Source organism: Drosophila miranda, chromosome XR (assembly GCF_003369915.1).
Source record: "Drosophila miranda strain MSH22 chromosome XR, D.miranda_PacBio2.1, whole genome shotgun sequence".
Classification (NCBI taxonomy): Eukaryota; Metazoa; Arthropoda; class Insecta; order Diptera; family Drosophilidae; genus Drosophila; species Drosophila miranda.
The window spans coordinates 6,396,726-6,416,060 of record NC_046674.1 but is presented as its reverse complement, the minus strand read 5'-3'; the positions used below and the strand labels follow the sequence as shown (position 1 = coordinate 6,416,060).

General features: G+C 45.0%; 7 protein-coding genes across 7 annotated transcripts; 4 read left to right on the top strand and 3 right to left on the bottom strand.

Moving 5' to 3' along the window:
* The first annotated feature begins 3,291 nt into the window (after window positions 1-3,291).
* Window positions 3,292-5,313, top strand: LOC108151160 (polycystin-2). The gene has a single exon (XM_017279590.2). The coding sequence runs from the start codon at window positions 3,292-3,294 to the stop codon at window positions 5,311-5,313; it is 2,022 nt and encodes a 673-aa protein (XP_017135079.2).
* Window positions 5,314-10,851: 5,538 nt separating this feature from the next.
* LOC117186464 (cuticle protein 16.5-like) lies at window positions 10,852-11,292 on the bottom strand. The gene is made up of 2 exons (XM_033387330.1): window positions 11,259-11,292; window positions 10,852-11,201 (listed from the first exon to the last, which is right to left on the bottom strand). Exons 1-2 carry the CDS (start codon window positions 11,268-11,270, stop codon window positions 10,905-10,907), a joined length of 309 nt encoding a protein of 102 aa, XP_033243221.1. The 5' UTR covers window positions 11,271-11,292; the 3' UTR covers window positions 10,852-10,904.
* A 165-nt stretch (window positions 11,293-11,457) lies between these two features.
* On the top strand, window positions 11,458-12,129 carry LOC108165232 (cuticle protein 16.5-like). The gene is made up of 2 exons (XM_017301271.2): window positions 11,458-11,651; window positions 11,719-12,129. Exons 1-2 carry the CDS (start codon window positions 11,640-11,642, stop codon window positions 12,127-12,129), a joined length of 423 nt encoding a protein of 140 aa, XP_017156760.1. The 5' UTR covers window positions 11,458-11,639.
* Window positions 12,130-13,649: 1,520 nt separating this feature from the next.
* Window positions 13,650-14,203, bottom strand: LOC108165418 (cuticle protein 38-like). The gene is made up of 2 exons (XM_033387516.1): window positions 14,076-14,203; window positions 13,650-14,018 (listed from the first exon to the last, which is right to left on the bottom strand). Exons 1-2 carry the CDS (start codon window positions 14,085-14,087, stop codon window positions 13,650-13,652), a joined length of 381 nt encoding a protein of 126 aa, XP_033243407.1. The 5' UTR covers window positions 14,088-14,203.
* Window positions 14,204-14,339: 136 nt separating this feature from the next.
* Window positions 14,340-14,887, top strand: LOC108165419 (cuticle protein 16.5-like). The gene is made up of 2 exons (XM_017301457.2): window positions 14,340-14,459; window positions 14,527-14,887. Exons 1-2 carry the CDS (start codon window positions 14,448-14,450, stop codon window positions 14,869-14,871), a joined length of 357 nt encoding a protein of 118 aa, XP_017156946.1. The 5' UTR covers window positions 14,340-14,447; the 3' UTR covers window positions 14,872-14,887.
* Window positions 14,888-15,542: 655 nt separating this feature from the next.
* LOC108165420 (cyclin-dependent kinase inhibitor 1C-like) lies at window positions 15,543-15,943 on the bottom strand. Its single transcript, XM_017301459.1, has 2 exons — window positions 15,932-15,943; window positions 15,543-15,872 (listed from the first exon to the last, which is right to left on the bottom strand). The coding sequence occupies exons 1-2, from the start codon at window positions 15,941-15,943 to the stop codon at window positions 15,543-15,545; spliced, it is 342 nt and encodes a 113-aa protein (XP_017156948.1).
* A 1,757-nt stretch (window positions 15,944-17,700) lies between these two features.
* LOC108165421 (cyclin-dependent kinase inhibitor 1C) lies at window positions 17,701-18,252 on the top strand. Its single transcript, XM_017301460.2, has 2 exons — window positions 17,701-17,712; window positions 17,777-18,252. Exons 1-2 carry the CDS (start codon window positions 17,701-17,703, stop codon window positions 18,218-18,220), a joined length of 456 nt encoding a protein of 151 aa, XP_017156949.1. The 3' UTR covers window positions 18,221-18,252.
* Window positions 18,253-19,335: the final 1,083 nt, after the last annotated feature.

Here is a 19,335-nt window from a genome sequence, read left to right as displayed (position 1 = left end):
CTACTTCTTCAAGTGGTCACTAGATTACCCATTGAATCTTGAGCCGAAATCTTGCGAAACTCATTAGAAACTAATTTAAAATGACCCTTCAATAAGAAAAGAAAGCTGTCCAGAGAGTCGAACATGTATTGAAAATCACTTCCGCTGTACAAATATGTTGTACAAAAAAAAGTTAGTAACTATAATCTCATAAATATCCCAAAAAATGCACTAAATAAATATGCAATGACCTGCTAAATGTATCTGTGTCCACGCACGATAATCATGAATGTATTTATGGCACAATCATAAGCCACATTCTCGTTGCAAATTATTTCCAAACATCTCTGTATCATTACATTGGTACACAGGGTACATAGGGTATTCTCTGCTTTGCCATGCCACACTTTCCCCGATAATACCGATAATAAAATGTGCACAACCAAAACCATGGAATTTTCATATAATACTCTGAAACCGAAAAGAGGCTAAAAAAGTGCTCCATCCTCGATTTGAATCGGTATTACGGAACCAATTTCCATTTCTATGGGTATTACGAATTAGGATTGGTATATTTTTTTTTGGATTTTCCATTATCCGCATCATCATCTGTGGCTGTGGCTGTGTCTATGACTATGGATCCCAGCTTGCACCCAGTGCGCCTCATGTGGTAGCCAAGTTGGCTCATTTCCGCTTTGTGGCGTCGCCTGCCGCCTGTCGACTGTCGCCTGTCATTGCCATTGCCCAATAGGCCGCTTCCGTTTGCCCTTTGCCAGCAGCAGCAGCAGCAGCAGCAAACGCAAACGCAAACAACTTCCGCACTTGTTTAGCCAGCCATCCCGTCGGATGGGGACTCCTTCTCCTTCTCCTTGTCCGTCTCCTCTTCCTCTGCATACTCCGTTGCCTTGTCTTGCTCATTTTTGCCAGGAGGTGACATTTTTCGCATTGCGGTTTACCATAAACTATTTCATTGGGGAGTTGTTCCAGCTCCTACGTTAGCTCCAGTTCCACCTCCAGTCCCCAATCTCCAGCATCTGCTCGGCATTGTTTGCTCGTGTGCGTTTGCCATCTCTCCTTCTCCATTTCCATCTCCATCTGAGAGTCGCACTCTCTCGGATAGTCGGTTTTTTCCCTGTTTGCATATCTGTAAACTTTATTTGTCAACGGGACGCATATGTTGTGTGTGTTGCCAAAAAATAAACGAATCCCCATGTATTCCGAGCACTCCCCATTGCATTCAGTTCTTGTGTGTTGGTTGTTCCGTTTAATTTTCGCTTAATTTGATTTGCTGGCTGCAGGAAGTGCCATGAGGAAGTGGCAGTGGGTGGCTGACATATCTATAAGACCATGAGCTATACGAACTTGTTCTACTTCAATGATTAATGAGAGAGAGAGTGAGGTGGAGAGGGGAAATCGGGCAGGGTGTTGCCGGAATTAAGTATGCGCCATGTGTGTTTGCATGGGATTTTGACAGAAACTTTAAGATGATTAAGATGGTAATACAGATAACAATAGTTTCAGTACATTTCCTTAAACAACATGACTTTAACAATACTTTTAAACATCTACTGTCAACCCTTACAGATCTGCAACCATCCGTGCACTCTTTTCCCTAATTCAATCATAAATAACTCAACTCTCATCTTCTGGGGACTTCATATTCATAAATTTGATCTTTTCTCTTGCTTCCCAGACTATCATAATTATTAACCCTATTATGCAGTTACTTATGCCAGTCATCCGTCTTTCCCTCTTTCTCACTCTCTTTTTGCCTTAGACATATGCCCATGCTGAGGCCAACAAATCTACTTAGAGCTGGAGCTGGAGCTGGAGCTGGAGCTGAAACCTCGACTCAGTCACAAAACTTTGGATGGAAAGAGCAAACTTTTGTGCGGGCTAAGTGCAAGTCTTAGGGTAAACTTTAGCATTTTTTTACTCCTCCTGCTGGAGGACGATTGCGACTAAGACGTAAAACACTAGAGCCTTGGCTGCCCGGCTGCCGTTGTCGTTGCAGTTGCCTGGTGGTCTGCTGCAGCCGGACAGTAGAAGTTTCCCTCTTGGAGGTTGCACTTTTCTCTAGCTCACATCTTTCTGTGGTCAGCTTACTAACGACTTTTCGATACGGACCGAAGGCCGAAAAACTTTTGCGCTTGGCCTAGAAGATAAAATTTGCCGATTGTCGGCAGGAGCCGCACCTGTTCCCTGGGCTAATCCTGGGCACAGCGAGTAGGATTGCGGGAGGGTCTACTGGCATGCATATTAATAAGCTGCACAAATGTTTGCCGGCAAACAAAATGCCTGGATGAGGATGGGGCCGGGGCTCTGGAGCGCTGCCGTGTAGTTCCAGTCTATTAAAAGGCACAATAGATCCCGCCGCGTGCCCCTTGGAAAGCGCTCTTGCCTCAGCCGAGTTTGTGCAGAGCCATGCGATGCTTCATTTCCGCTTCCACCGAACAGAGGAAGCGTGAGGGGGGGACGGGGGAGTGAAAGCTTTCCTCACGCAAACTGTTTGCCGTTTAGTTTCGCATAAAGCGTAGTCTTGCCTTTAAAATGCATAAATCTTTGTTGGCACTCCAGCGAGCTCTCGGTTCTCGGTTCTGGGTCTGTGTCTGAGTCTGAGTCCAGATTCCTGCACCCTGTTCCCTCCTTGGCCTGCAGCTGCCTGGGCGTCTTGTTTGTTGCACGTTTCATTTGTCAAAAAAGGTTTAGGAATTTTATTGCCAGCACCAGCACCAGCCCCATCCCCGGCTTCAGCCCCAGCATCGAGTGCTGCAGTGCCAGCAGGGGCTCGGATGGGCTTAAGTGGCAACTGCTGGGAGCGTAGCGATTATTGAAGTCCCTGTGATAGTACGATAGCTTGTACACGGCTGGCACCCGACGCGGCCAGGCAAATGCAAGGTTAACTAAAGGGGGGCAAAACTGAAACCCAAAATATGAAAGAGACAGGGAAAGAGAAAAGAGTTAGGTTAGGGGTCGACCCTTTGTTCCGTTTCATCGAGTGAGCCATTGAATATCTATTACTTAGACAACATTCTAAACTCAGTCCAAAGAAACAGAAAATATTTTCCGATTAGCAAAGCAAAGCCCAAGCCCGATAATAGTTAAATGGCGAGTAATGCGATTTATATTGTCACTCTTTGCTTAATCGGCGCGTGTTTCGTAATCATATGGAAGTTCTCTGGTTTAAAGCACGAGGACAGAAAATTCAAGGCGATCCTGGTGTCGTTCATGGTGGTAATGATATTTCAATTCCTGGTTTTTGATCCAATAAGGTTTTTGATACAAGCCATTGACACGGCCTGTTGGCCAAAGATGTATCGGCCGTATGTCCCGGACGGGAAAGCAAAGAGGCACAACCGCATGGACTATCTAAATCTGCGGCTACGCAGCTTGCGCAGCCAGCTAATGATCACGGCGGGACATCGCAACGAGGAGCTGAACCTAAAGTACAGGACCATTGTGCGCGAGCTCTGGGTGTATGGAAAGCTCTTCCTAATACATTTGTTTTTAAATCTGGCGATGGTGAACCGGCTCATGTACTACAACGGGGAATCCATCACGAACCTAATGATGTATAACCACACCAATTCGATTGGCCTAAGTCACGTGCTATTTTTGCATCAGCTGTATCCCTTCATCGAGCAAACGCTGATCAATGGCTTCTCGTCAAATGATCCTCATCTTGTGACGCACTGGAACCATGTAAACAGCACTAAGCTGCTGGGCGTAGTACGAATGCGGTTGCTACGGGACACTGGAGAACAGTACGGCTTAACAGATCCGGAATACACTGAAAAGCAATATACCGACGGCTGGAGCTTACCGCATATACGAGAGCCCTACACCGATAAGTACTGGTCTATTTTTTTACCTTGGTTACCGATGACCCAACTCGTTGGTTTCTGGGAGAGATGTTTCCTTAGCGTTAGACAGTACGGATACTTTACCAGCTATCCCGAGCTGAAGGGCTACGTAACTACGCTTCGAAAAAAGAGGGATGACAGCTTAAAAGTGCTCACATATCTGCACAAAAACAATTGGATCGACGTCAGGACCGCGGCTGTCTTCTTAGACTTCACGCTGTACAACGTGGATGCGAATATGTTCAGTGTGTGCAGCATTCGGTGTGAGAACTTGCCTTTCGGCATTATCCGAAGCAGCTTGAATGTCAATAGTGTTTCCTTGACGGAGACGGTGGAGACCCTTCCATGGGCGGGCATGATTTGTTTGCTCATCTACGTGCTTATCTGGCTGGAGCTAGGTATAACAGTGATTATGCCCTTGTGGTTCGAGCCTAAGCGATTGAAGAGATTCTGGGTCAAAATAGACCTCCTGATCCTGGCACTCAGCATAACAGTTGTGACCTTGTTGGTTTTAAGGGAAGGTATTATGTCCAAGCTACTAGCTGTACTAGAGGTGGCCAGTACGCATGAGTTCATTGACTTTCGGATACCGGCGCGCCTAACCGAGCTTACCGTCATGCTAATGGGCTTCCTCGTCTGCCTGGTCACCTTGCGACTGTGGAAGGTCATGCAGTTTGCCAGCATCTTTCAGATCTTTACGATGACCCTCGCCTTAGCCTGGAAAGCCCTCTTCAGCACGGCCTGTGTGATCTGCATCTTTATGATGGCATTCGGCATTGCTACGGTCTCCATCAATGGCAACAACAACGAGAACTTTAGGAGCCTGCTTCACGGCATGGCTACCGTCATGTGCTTCTCTTTTGGCTTCACTAGCCACGTCGAGCCGAAAGAGCTCTTTCACGGCGGCATAATGATGGGCCTTCTGATCTACGGCATAATGGCCTTTACCGTCTCCATCCTGCTAACAAACGTGTTCGTGTCGATACTCAACAACTACTTTACCGCAGCCAAAGCAATCCGAGATCGTAACCGTAGAGAACAGATAACATTCTGGGAGTTCCTTCGCGTCGAGTATGCGGACATTATCAGGGTCACACGGGAAGCATTTGGGTGTGAGAAGAAGTACAGGCGCAAGAAGCGCACCGTGGCCGAGAACATCCAGCGCAAGCTGGATCTTCAGGCTGCTGCTGTTGCTTCAGTCCGTACCAAGAGAGGACGAAGCTATATGGTTCCATCCAAGGGGAGAACGGGGAACGTGACGGATGACGAAGAAGAGGAATATGAGCGCAAGGCGCAGGCCCAGCAGAAGGCTCGCATTGCAAGGACCTACACGATAGCAGCCATTCTCCAGACCCAGATGGAAATAGCTGAGCGTAAACTTTTCGGTGACAAGGAAGGAAATCTCCGCTCTGGGTCTGAGGATGAGGACGTCGGCGGGCAGGAGCAGAATCTTCCAAGACAATACGTATAAAGTGATGTCTGAATTTTGTCTGCAAGTGTCTGCAAGAAAATAATAAAATATATTTGTATGTGCATTCGGTTACACTGGTTCGGTTCGGGGGATTTTTGTTTTATGTCATGGGTAAATAATTATGCGCAAACAGGCCAAACTTTTGACTTCAAAAGGCTTTTAAGGCAATTTGGCGCTCGCTTTCTTCGACTTGTTTGCTAGCGTAGTATTCTGGCTGCGGTCCAAGTCCACAAACTAAATGACTTATACAAAAGGGTCCTCTCTCCCCTCTATTGTTATGAAGTAAGCAAATAAAAATTTAATACTGCTAGCTTTTAGGCTGTGCAGCGCCGCCAGAACTATTTTCCAGGAAATCTGAGCTCCTGCATACATTTTCAAGCATTTTCCAAAAACCATCGACGCATCTGGCCAAACTAAACAATTGCTAAACTTTTGCCGCCTTCCGCCCCCACTTCTTATTATCCATCAGACTTACACAGAGAGAGAGAGAGAGAGAGAAAGAGAGAGAGAGAGAGAGAGAGAGAGATAGACAGAGAGTCTGGAGCAGTTTTTCTATATTTTTTGTGGCACTTATGTCACTTGGGGGAATTGAACGAAACTTTTATAATTATTAGCAACAAATGAGCAGTGACAGAGCGCTTTTAGCATGACTGTAACTTTGCCCGCTTCCTCTCTGATTTGCTCTCCGTTTTTGCCGCTCTGCCCAGACAGAAAATCACAAATGATCCCCGCCCTCAATTTAAAAGTTTTAACTACCTGACTGTTACTGAACCCCCTTCTTCTTGGCTCCATATGGATGGGTGTACTCTGTGGCTTCCTAAAGGCAAAAGAAATAGTGCCTGAATCAGAGCCACCTAAAGTTACATATCTATACATTTGTGTGTGTGCCCCTGTGTGTTGGAAGAGTTGGCCAGAAAGTTTTTAATTTTTGATCGCTTTTTGCATGGAGACCACAATCAGCAGCTAAAGTCAGTGTTCCTACTTTACGTATAGCTCAAAAAATGTGCCCGTCCCCGAAAAGTTTCGTCGAAAACTAAGCTGTAGATGTTGTTTAGTCAAAAAAGTCAACTCCGATAAATTTTGCAATACTATCCAGTTAATATTAGCCGTATGACATTAGACTTTGCTAACTGACTAACTTCAAAAACGGAGATACCCCTATGGGGAAAAGCTTGCAGTGAGAGCGAGGAATATTTATGCATCAGATTGGCTCTTCAGTTAAGCTGGTAGATGGCTGACAGCATTTTGTCACAAATAGTGTCTCAGTTCTTCGACTGAAGGCTGGGAGACGTGTCTAGAGTCGGCTACGAAGACTAATTTTAGCACTCTCTCGTCGCAGCAAAGTTAGAAAAGTCTAATGTCATATGGCTAATACTAACTGGATAGTGCTGCGGAGATATGCGTGGGCAACGGAACTCAAGAAAAGCGGCCATCAATCTCCGCTCCAGGTTTCGACACCCCGAAGTACAAGATGTGGGGATGATGGCTGTTGATCGTTCGGATCGTATCTCATGTGTCAGCCGCAACCCAGAAGTTCCGGCAATCCCAGAAGTCCCCAGAGGAGAGTCCAAACATGAGTTTGATCTCATTTATTTTACTCATTTGTTATGCACTTATTGTTTCTTGCTTAGCATTAAAAAGTCATATACAACAAATTCTAGATACAGCCCATAAGTTTGTCGCCGAACTCCAGTAATCACCAGCTCAAATAGCAATAGCAATAGGAAATTGCAGCTAAAAATATGCAATAGGAGAACACTTTTCCGCCTCAAAAGTCGTTGGCGAAAGCTGCATGACATAGCACTGTACATACTCGTATATAAAAAACTTTAACCGAAAGTATGCTGTATTGGCGTTTAAAGAAAACATCAATAGTAGCAATGTTCTCATGTACATATTATATAAAATTTCAATGAATTGATATTTTCAAAAGCTTGAATTTCACCTTCAAACCCCGATACGGAAAACCGAATGGGGATGAATATTTTATATAACTATTTCTAGATTCGTACGAAAAAAGTTACAGAAAAGAATTTAAAAAAAATTATTTTATTCCAATATTAATAGGGTGGCCCTATATTCACCAAAAAAATGATAGCAATCGAACGTTCGGCTTTAAAGATATACACCAAAAAACAGAGGGGGTTCATGAGGTTGGGGTACAAAATTAGAAGACTCTGCGAACTGGCTTGGACTATCTTTATAACATTTGTTGTGCTAGTATATGAAGTATTGAGCGTTAATTTACCAAGGTATTTTTTCCTGTTTTTTTTTATAAAGTCTGACGTACGTTACTGGCGTTACGTTGCCTAACTCCGTGGTAATAAAATCTACCATTAGCCGATATTGGGCCAAATTGCGGGTTTTTGTTTAGATATTTCAATATCTTAGAAAGACTGTCACTTTAAACTGAAATTTATTACGAGTGCTGGTGTCTACAGTGTGGCTGGGAACTTTGAGCCACTTTCCCAGACTTGAGAATTTAAGAGAATTTTTTTCGCTTAAAGCAATATTAGATTTAATGTAATACAAATGTATACTGTTTCATGAATGTTTCTTTGGTTAGGTATAACGATAGCCCCAAGAACATTTTCTTTGCAACATTTTGTAATTTCGCTGCCCCTGTTCTCTTAATAAGCATAAATTCTCTTTGGTCTCTTTAGTCGAAAGCTCTCGGCAAAGAGCGAGTTGCTGCTGACTGGAAGGCAGCGAAAGCTTTCTCTCTGCCGCAGCAGAGCGAACGCCGTTCCACAAGGGTTTTGGGATTCTGACGAAGATATAGAGGTATGTACATCCTGGCATGTGCTATCTCTGCAGGCAGGAGTCATGTCGTGGTAGGAATTTAATTCATAGCTCGAGTGCCGTAACCTCGGCCATATACATCCAAGGTTAAGTATTGCTGCAACGGAAAACACGTCACTTCTGGAGTCCTGAAGTCCAGAGGCCCACGTCTCGAGCCTGGTATACTACCTGGCTAGGGCGCGTGCTGGTGCGGGTGCGGGTGCGGGCGCTTGCCTACCGCTTTTTCTTGTTCTTCAATTTTATTTGTCCCGCTGCTTGAGCACGAATCTCCCAACCTATAAACTGTCGTCCCATCATCCCGATTTCTGTTTTGGAGCATGGATGGACGGATACCATAAACAATTGCGAAGATATACATATAATATACATCGGGTCTTTGTTTGTGGGTTGCACGAACTTTTGCTTTGTCTTTAATCCCCGCCGAAGAAAGGGAGAATCCTTTTGATTGAAATTTCCCTCTTACTGCTGGCTGAGTGCAAAGGAACAACATCCAATTTACACAAATGATATTGAACCGAAAAAGGCAGAAGAGAAACCACGGACCGGCATAATTAGACCTTGTCACGCCCGGGACGAGACCAGGCGCCCCTCTCCCTCTCTCTCCGAACATGATTTGCATAAAACTCGGCCGGGGAAATTTTAAAGCCTCGCTGACCTTTCGTGTATCAGTCTGCAACCCAAAAACGAAAACTCCCCAAAAACAAAAACCTTTTTAATTTACACGACACGTTTCTCGAGTCGCATTTTTTGTCCGGGAATACTCTTCACTGCTGGGCCAACAGCAACACCTTCAACAGCAATAAAGCCGAAAGCAATGCAAGAAATATTGAAGCAATCAAAAATGTAAATGTCACTACGTGAATTGTCAAATGGTAAGAGCTAAAAAACAAATCCTTCCCTCAGAACTGCCCCTTGGGCTCTTTTCTGTTCTCTGAGTGGGTGGGCCGATAAATCTGCTTTAATTTATGTTGTTGTTGGTTGCGTATTTATCGCAAAAAGTTAATTGCCAGACCGTGCTCTCTATTAATCATATTCCGTAATTTGTTTAGCCTAATTAGCCATATACATAGATGGAAACCGGGGGGAGTAGTCCCCATGAGATAAGCCACAGACAGGCTTTGGCCTGGCTTGCGGATCATTAGCGAGGGTCCGAAGAGTCTTGTGGCACTTCTGGCACGTGGAGCATGTTGCGAGAGGTCAGTATTAATTAAATTTAGAATGATATATTCACAGGGTCAATTTTTCTCGGAATTAATTTAATATTTAATTGAACTTCGTAGATATGTTCAATTAAATTGTAACCATATCTTCCAGGATTCTATTACTTAAGATTATTTTATAGAACAAAGCTTCATGTTGAGTCAATAAACTGCTTTAAGAATAATTTTAAGTGAAAACAAACCAGACCTTCAGGTTTCAGCAGCCCACTGCTTGAACCAAACCTTCAGGTTTGGTGGCTAAACTGCTTTAGAAGGGAAAATGAACCAACCCTTCAGTTTTCAGCAGCGCACTGCTTGATCATATTCTTCGTGAGGGGAAGAGCAGCCATAACTTAAGGTAAATTCAACATTTGAATTATGACCTGTTTTTCCAACATTGTAGCATTGTCATTGCGTGGTCTCCCCAATCCATTTCTCCAGCACAGTGTCAGCCTTTGGACGCCTTTCGCATAATCAAATTAAGTTACAGACAAGAAAATAATCTTAGCAATGCTTATACGACTGTGCACTTGGGTTTTGTACCCGATGGTGGCATCTGCATCAGGTTCCGTGTTGCAGGCAAGTCAAACAGTAAGCGAAATGTCGCCTGGCTATTATTCAGCCATTTCGTGCCTTGTCGACAAACAAAATTAACAGCCAGCAGAAAACATCTACCAACAGGCAAACACAACACACACAAAAAGAGAGGAACGAGTTCGAGTATAAGCCACTCATAAAGTTTCGTAACTAGGCAGGCTCCGAATCTGAATCTGAACCTGAATCTGGTTGCTGTTTGGCCGGAGGAACTTCATTTGCGTTTCTTGTCGGCTTTTTTGGTTCTGTCCCAACAAGCGCGCGATTTTTTAATGCACAATTCTTGTAGTGCTGGGAGAATTTCGCTGTACTGTACGAGTACCCACTCGCTCCCACTTTCCATGGACTCGTTGTGTGCCTCGTTGTGTTGCTTGTTTTGGCCATTAACAGCAACTACAAAATGGGAAAAAAACCTGCCAACAAAAAAATTGGGAGTGGACGCTGGGCAAGAGTAAAGTTTTAATTATTTGGACGTCGCTTTGTCCCTTAAGGTACTTTTTTTTATTCAGTTTTTGTTATTTTTGTCGAGGTAAACTAATTATGCAGCGACTTCTGTCTTCTTATTTGTAATTTTCGGTTTCTGTAATCACAAGCCCCGCGAAAACTTGCGACCTATCAAATTAAAGGCGATCCAAGTGCGAGAAAAACCTGCCACCAAGAAAATCCCATCGCCCACAGTGGCATACGAGAATGTGCCTGTCGAAGGCGATAACATATGCCAGGGATTGCTTCGGCTCCTCTTTGGCATTTGGCAGCTGCTGGTAAGCAGCTCACCCTTTTATCTGTGCGCGCGAACCCAAAATGGCCATTTAAATTGTGCATCTATGCATGAAATACGCCCTGAAAGCATTTCAGATAAGCGGAAGCTAACAAATAACCAGAACGGGATCACGTACATGTGTGTGTGGGGCGGAGAAAAGAGGAAACAAGAAGCGTTGGCAGTTCAGGCGCTAATCAGTTACCGAGAGACGTTTATTCAAGGCGTAATGTGCAGTTTTACAGGAAGAGAGGCGCGGAGTAAGCCAGGGGAACCGAGCGGTAGGCCAAAGGATTGGCCAGAGGGGCAGCGGCATACTTGGCGAACACTGGAGCAGCCAAAGGAGCAGCAACTGGAGCGATCACGGGAGCAGCAGCGATTCCATTGTAGTTCCTTGCAAACACCTGGCTACTGGTGGCGGTGACAACAGGAGCAGGAGCAGCTACGATGGCGGCAGGCGCAGTGTACGCCAGAGGAGCACTCAGAAAGCCGGGCTTGGCAGAGGCACAGGCCAGGATGGCGAGGATTACAGCAGCCTGCGGATAGAAATCGATTAGATAACGGATTCTTAGTCTTTCAAATTGCATACTCACGAATTTAAACATTTTGTTGGGTTGTTGTGAGCAGTTCGGGAACTTGAACTTGTCTGATGTCGCTTAGCACCATCCCAGGCGGTATTTATACCATGGAAACAAGACGGGACTCCGCCAGACTCAAACTCCGACTTCGACCTCGCATTTAGTGGCCAATCCGACGCGCTGTACATTCAAGAGGGGGAAACACCATAAACACCATAAACACCACAAAGTGCAAGTGAAGCGGGCCAGGCGTGGCATTTAAATGAACCACATAAGCGTACTCGTACTCGTTGTGGACATAAGTCAAAGCTGCAGACAGACTTTGGGTATAAATAAGCAGAGCTAACGGCAGTGACAGTATCAAACGCAATCATCCCTCGAAGAAGCAAGACCAAGATGTTCAAATACGTAAGCTTTTCTTGAAAGAATGCGGGATGAGCCGACATTGAGCAACGTCTTTCTCTTCCACATACAGGCTGCCGTCATCCTCGCCATCCTGGCCTGCGCCTCTGCCAAGCCCGGCTTCCTTGGTGCTCCTCTGGCCTACAACGCCTTTCCTGCCGCTGTCGTTGCTGCACCAGCTCCTGTTGTCACCGCCACCAGTAGCCAGGTGTTTGCCAGGAACTACAATGGAATCGCTGCTGCTCCCGTGATCGCTCCAGTTGCTGCTCCTTTGGCTGCTCCAGTGCTCGCCAAGTATGCCGCTGCTCCTCTGGCCGCTCCAGTGCTCGCCAAGTATGCCGCTGCCCCTCTAGCCGCTCCTTTGGCCTACCACTCAGCTCCCCTTGCGTACTCAGCGCCTCTGGCTAGTCCTCTGGGTTACTCATCCCCTTTGGTCCATTACACCTATAACGCTTTTTCTGCCCCCGAACCGGTTCTGTTGTAAGAATCTAGAATAAACAATACAAATCGTTGAATCCATAATTACCAGCTTTTCACATGGCGGGGACATTCTTAAGTGAATCATCAGCTGTCTAGGGTGAATCGCAAACAAGACGGCAGCCACTGTCCATATGCACGGCACTCCGTTTTCCCCGTGTGTATGCAGCTCACGTAGCCAGCGGACGAGTTATTAGTCACTGGTGGTCGCCGCTGGATGCGTGACGTTCAAGAGTGCCCAAAGAGTTTCGTTTGTCAGGTTGTTTTTTGCACGAACGTTTAATTGGGCCAAGGTCGCAGGGCCGCAAATGGTTTTTAAAGTCCAATGAACTTTCTAAAGCTCCATGCCTGTTCGTAGTGACATATTGAACAAGGGTCCATAGACACCGATTTCAACTGCACTGTCGGCAGCGACGAAAAATAGATGACTTCCACAAAATAATTAACCAGGGGGATATTTTGTCAATTCAAGCGGAGTGCGAGGCTTTAATTGAATTTTTATTAGCACCAATAGCAATTATGACAATGAGAAAAATGTATGTAAAGGATAAGATGCACAAATTCGACGATGAGTATTATCAGCGGAGATATATGATCTTATATAGTATGCTATATAGTATATACGATGACGCTTTTGGTTCGAAAATACCCTTTTATTCAGTGACCTGCAATAAGTCGGGATTTAAGTCCCATTTGAATCCAAATCCCTTTGGAGTACAATTCGAGCCCTTACAGCGTTTACAAAAGGCAACTGTCCATGAATGGGTACACGTTGATCTAACCGTCCTCCAAAGCTTGGTAAAATCGATGGCTCGACGGCTGAAATTGGTAGGACTACAGACCGACAACATTATATGCCACCAAAAATAAAAAACCGGTATTTAAAAAGAAAATTATATTTCAAATCTCCTTAAGAAACTAAAGGTAAGAAACACTTAGGTACAAGGGATAAGAAAAATCCGAAATTGAGGCAAGGAATGGTCCTTACGAATGAGCACTTAGAGATGTGTACCTGAACAAAGAAAATTTCGAAAAGGAGGAGCAGTCGTTGATTGAAGGGGACTGCATCACCGAGGTTTGGGGCTGGCCAGTTTGCTGCCAGTGGGCGAACAATTAGGCTCTTCGCTGCTTGATGGCTATCAAAGTCCTCAACGGCATTAATCGAACTGAATATCAAAACCTAAAAAATGAATTTTCTGATCTTATTTCTTAGGTCACAGGTAACCCTTCGACCTTGACATTATTGTAGCAGCTTACCGAAAGCTGACCAAATAAAATTACACCAAAAAACAAATCAATTTCGTACAATTGAATCTAACGAACAATGGACACCAGCTGCGGTCTATGCTGAAAATAATTTGTATGTCATTTACGTGACTTGCATTAGATAAAATTCGAGCTGGAGAGCGGTTTTAGGGCCTTTGTTTAAGTGCTACCGTTAAATCCAATTAGTAAAGACTGAAGTCCTTCCCAAAAAATAGCAAAGTCGAAGTTTCTTAAATTCTGATTTCGTTTATTGAAAGGTTCTTAAAAAAGGACCGGTGCGGGGGCAGGAAAGGCACTGTAGGTATTATAGGTCAGAGGGGCTGAGTAACCCAGAGGACTGGCCAGAGACGATGAGTAGGCTAGGGGAGCCGAGTGGTAGGCCAAAGGAGTGGCCAGAGGGGCAGCGGCATACTTGGCGATCACTGGAGCAGCGAAAGGAGCAGCAACTGGAGCGATCACGGGAGCAGCAGCGATTCCATTGTAGTTCCTGGCAAACACCTGGCTACTGGTGGCGGTGACAACAGGAGCAGGAGCAGCTACGATTGCGGCAGGCGCAGTGTACGCCAGAGGAGCACTCAGGAAGCCGGGCTTGGCAGAGGCACAGGCCAGGATGGCGAGGATGACAGCAGCCTGCGGATGGAAATCGATTAGGTAACGGACTCTTAGTCTTTCAAATTGCATACTTACGAATTTGAACATTTCGTTGGGTGGTTGTAAGCAGCTCGGGAACTTGAACTTGTCTGATGTCGCTTAACACCATCCCGGGCGGTATTTATACCATGGAAACAAGACGGGACTCCGCCAGACTCAAACTCCGACTTCGACCTCGCATTTAGTGGCCAATCCGACGCGCTGTACATTCAAGAGCTGGAAACACCATAAACACCACAGAGTTCAAGTGAAGCGGGCCAGGCGTGGCATTTAAATGAACCACATAAGCGTAGTCGTACTCGTTGTGGACATAAGTCAAAGCTGCAGACAGACTTTGGGTATAAATAAGCAGAGCTAACGGCAGTGACAGTATCAAACGCAATCATCCCTCGAAGAAGCAAGACCAAGATGTTCAAATACGTAAGCTTTTCTTGAAAGAATGCTGGATGAGCCGACATTGAGCAACGTCTTTCTCTTCCACATACAGGCTGCCGTCATCCTCGCCATCCTGGCCTGCGCCTCTGCCAAGCCCGGCTTCCTGAGTGCTCCTCTGGCGTACACTGCGCCTGCCGCAATCGTAGCTGCTCCTGCTCCTGTTGTCACCGCCACCAGTAGCCAGGTGTTTGCCAGGAACTACAATGGAATTGCTGCTGCTCCCGTGATCGCTCCAGTCGCCGCTCCTTTGGCTGCTCCAGTGCTCGCCAAGTATGCCGCTGCCCCTCTAGCCGCTCCATTGGCCTACCACTCAGCACCCCTTGCGTACTCAGCGACTCTGGCTAGTCCGCTGAGTTACTCAGCTCCTCTGACCTATAACGCACCGGTCCTTTTTTAAGAACCTTTCAATAAACGAAATCAGAATTTAAGAAACTTCGACTTTGCTACTTTTTGGGAAGGACTTCAGTCTCTACTAATTGGATTTAACGGTAGTATTTAAACAAAGGCCCTACAAAATGCTCTCTCTCTCGAAGAATATCTAATGCATGTCACGTAAATGACATAAAAATTATTCTCAGCATGGTCAGCAGCTGGTGTCCATTGTTCGTTACATTCAATTGTCCGAAATTGATTTGTTTTTTGGTGTAATTTTATTTGGTCAGCTTTGTACACAACTTGCAATAATGTCAAGGTCGAAGGGTGACCTGTGACCTTGGAAATAGGATAAGATAATTCATTTTCTGGTCTCTGACCCATTGCATGCCAAAAGGAAGCGAGAAAACTTCTTCATTCGCCCGTGGTCATGAGCTTTTTAACTCCAAAATGTGACAGTCACGCCGTGTAAAATGATCTTCACTGGCGAAATTTGTCTAGAAATCAGCAGTTGGATGAAGGTGGGGGTGGGCCTTTCCTCTTTTGCTGGGAATTATTATTAGGTCGAGGGATACTCTGACGACTCCACGTCGCCAGCGCAGTTCGCGCAAGATGAATTCAAGTCAGTTTTGTTTCTTATAGATTTTTATATTTATTTAAAAAAAATTTTTTACTAAATTATCACAGAGGAACGCCTTAAAAAAAAATTGGTTGAGGGGCAGCGGCGTAGCCCAAGGGTGTTGTGTAGGGCAATGGAGCAGTGGCAGCATACTTGGAAATCAGAGGAGCCCCAATGGGCGAGATGAGGCGAGTGGCAATCGGAACTGGAGCTGCAACCGGCAGAGGGGCAATCACGGAAGCCGCAGCAATGCCATTGAAGTTCCTGGCCACCACCTGGCTGCTGGTGGCGGTTACAACGGGAGCAGGCGCAGCAAACAGTGGGGCGGGCACAGCGGACAGTGGAGCCGGGAGGAGCACTCCTGGCTTGCCGGCAACGCAGGCGACCAGAGCAAAAACGACTGCCACCTTGTAAGACGGAATAAGATGATGTTCTAATGTCCAGGAGAATGCTCTACACCACTTACGTATTTGAACATAGTAATTCTTCGGCTTGCGTTTGTGGTTGCTTGAGGAGCGAAAATGTGTTTGATGCCCGGCCATCGTATTCGATTTATTTTTATAGCAAATCGTCAAGCGAACGTGACGAAGGGCCCGCAGGAAATTAGCATTCAGAGCGCACGCCTCTACGGCTAGCTGTAATAAGTGCGCTTTTTTAGTTGCGTGGCTATATCTGTGCATATCTACGCGTTTATGAAGTGTAACAAATAGACAATGTAAATAATTTACAGTTAAAGGTGAAGCCAAGTCAGGGAAATGTTCAGCCATGTTATCTCTTATAATAAAGATGATTCTTGATAAAAGTTCCTCCACAAAATCTCTCTAACATATTGAACTATATCAAAAAATTCTAGCGGTATATTTGTGTACCTTTATTACCCAGGAATTTTCGAACTTAACGCCAGTAGGTTTTTCCATATAATAGCTTGGAAAATGAGCATTAATATTTTATATATTAGTACAAAAATATTATGTCCGACCCACTTCGCAGAGCTTTGCAATTTGGTAACGTAGCGTCAGCTCATTTATTTGGCTTATATCTTTAAGCCCGTACATTCGATTGTGGTCCTTTTTTTTTTGCTGAATATTGAGTTATTTAATTACCATGCAAACATAAATAAAACCCTTTCAAAATTTGATTTTTTCATTATGTTTTTTTACATTTTATCCTACAATTGTAACGTAACGGCAGAATGGTAATGCCGACATTAAAAAAAGTGATTTTTAGCATCATTCTCGATTAATCATGATTTGATTTAATGAAATATGAAACAAATTTAAATTTCAAATGAAAAAGAAGAGCAGCGTTTTACCATTTTTATTCATAATGTTGCCATCTGATTGCTGTTTCCCGAATAAGTACCTTCTTTCTTTTCTTTTATTTACTTTCTGTATAAATTAAGCTATTTGTTGTAACGTTTTCTAAACAAACCCCAAAAGGTCAGTCAACTACCTTAAAACCGCATCCAACCTTGACCCAAATTGTGCAAATAAATAATATTGTAATGTTTCCAGCTATAGAGTCGAATTCCGTCCAAGAGTCATTCATGTGTGTGTACTTTCTGCTGACCAACGTTTGTGGCCAGGGACGTGCTCAAAGTGCTTAATTGGCCAGGTTCCATGGGACTGCCAACAGGTTCCTCTCTCTCTTTCTCCCTCTATGTTCGCCTCGGGCCAAAGACAAAGGGTCCATGGGTGAGATATTTTCACTTGAATTATTGTTATCACTATTTTGTTACATTTTAGAGATGGCAGAAAATAAATATCGAGTAGATAGAAGGCCGAACCAAAGGAAGACACAGCTGGGAAGCAGCATTTTTCCTTTCCGATTAACCTACTTTTTTCTTCATATGCCTGTCATCAACCAAATGAGGTAAATGCGGTAAATTCCCCCTGAAATCAACAATGCACAATCCCTGCTCTTCCAATACAAATAAGCCAGACTTACTGACTGACTGCAACAGTCCAAGTACGATATTTGGCTGCCCTTCGGGTTTTATGCTGTCCCTCAAAGACCTAATCAAACCAACGAACCACCAACCACCAACTAATATTTGCCGACACTTATAATGGGCCAATGGTCACGTTGCTACCAGAATTTCAAGTAGCCACCGACTCGCCCACGTTTTGGTATAAATATGCCAGTGGCTGCCTCCACTTGTCATCAGTCAGCGCTACGCTCTCCACCCTACAAAACCCAACCAGCCCAGAGAAATACACCAAAGTACCCTCAACAATGTTCAAATACGTAAGATTCACATTTTTGTTAGGTTTTTGATGACTAACTAATGGAATTTCTATATCTTATACAGGCCGTTGTCATCTGCGCTCTGATTGCCTGTGTGGCCGCCAAGCCGGGACTACTCCATGCTCCACTGGCCACTCCCCTGTTTGCTGCTCCTGCTCCCGTTGTGACTGCAGCCAGCAGTCAGGTGGTGGCCAGGACCTTCAATGGCATTGCGACGGCTCCAGTGATTGCCCAAGTCCCCGTGGCTCCCGCACCAGTTCCAGTCGTTAGGACTGTTGCAGCTCCTTTTGCTGCACCTCTGGCTGCTGCTCCTTTGCCGGCTCCCATTGTCCGAACTGTGACAGGTCCAGTGCCGGCACACTTTGCAGCTCAATATACCGCTCCCTTTGGAGCTGCCTACGCTGCTCCCTTCGCCCATCCCTATGGTACACCTGTCATTGCCAAATACTCGGCTCCCTTGGCCTATGCACCAGCACCACTGAACTATGCAGCGCCCGCACTGTGGTAGAATTAACCAACCAACCGTCCCATGTGTGTTCAATGACTGATAGCCCATAATAAAAATCGTTTAAATTGGTGAAAAAAAATTGCTCCCATTGTTTGTTCAGGCCACAAGATTGGGCTGGTTTTCAGAGAGACAGAGAGAGAGAGAGAGAGAGTATCCTGAAAGGAAAATATATCCCACAGCATAAGTAAAAGTAACAGCAAAAATCTAAATTCTATTCAATCTGTTTTATAGATTACTTATTTGGAAGAGCATTCAATTGAAATTGAATTATCATTTGCCAGACAGCTGTTGACTGCTGCTCAGGATCCTCTATGGAAGTGAAGGAAGAGCATTCAACTGCGAACCTAGGCACTTTTAGTTTTCATCATTCTTTCCTCCACTTTGCTCTAAAGTCGAAACCCCACCTCTGTGCTCCCCCTTATGAAAGGACCATGTAGAGTCAATCGTTTGTGTCGCGTCGTCGGGTCTTATTCGGGTCATTTGTGTTCCATTGTCCCACAGCACAGTGGCCCCGTCTACGTTTCTTAGAACGAATTATGGCACATGAGTCGGTGTACCGGTGGGTAAATGGTTTTGGGTGGTGGTGGGTCACCAGGTTATGGGGGGTCACCTGCTCCAGCTCCTGCTCATGCTCCTATGGCAAATCGTTTTTCATTCCCTTTTCATCGGCATTGGCCATTCATTTGGCTTTGGCAAACAATGAAGGAAGCGAAGCGCATTGAATGACCAATAAATGTTAAAATAATTTCTATGCTCCCTTTTAACAGAATTTTCAACTTCAAGTTTTCCGACAGCAGCAAACGACAGGAAAAAAGGAAATTGGGAAAGTAATGCAAAGTAGAAAGCGAAAACTTAAACAGCCAAAGAGATAAGAGAAAAACATACACGCAATTTCTCGCTCTACTCTCCTCCGCACACCCCGTACTTTCTGGCTGGGAATTTCAACAGCAGCGCAAACGCAGCAAAGTTTATCCTCAATTAAACTTTTTGTTGTTGCGGAAAATTGCGCTTGAAGTTGGGTCCACATCCGTCTATGTGTGCGGATGCTCACACACATGTGCTAGTGTATGCGTATAGGCCATACGTCCGGACCCACGAGCCAGCTCTACCGCAAT

Coding starts and splice junctions, on each gene's coding strand:
- LOC108151160 (XM_017279590.2), top strand. CDS start 3,292: ATGTATCGGCCGTATGTCCCGGACGGGAAAGCAAAGAGGCACAACCGC.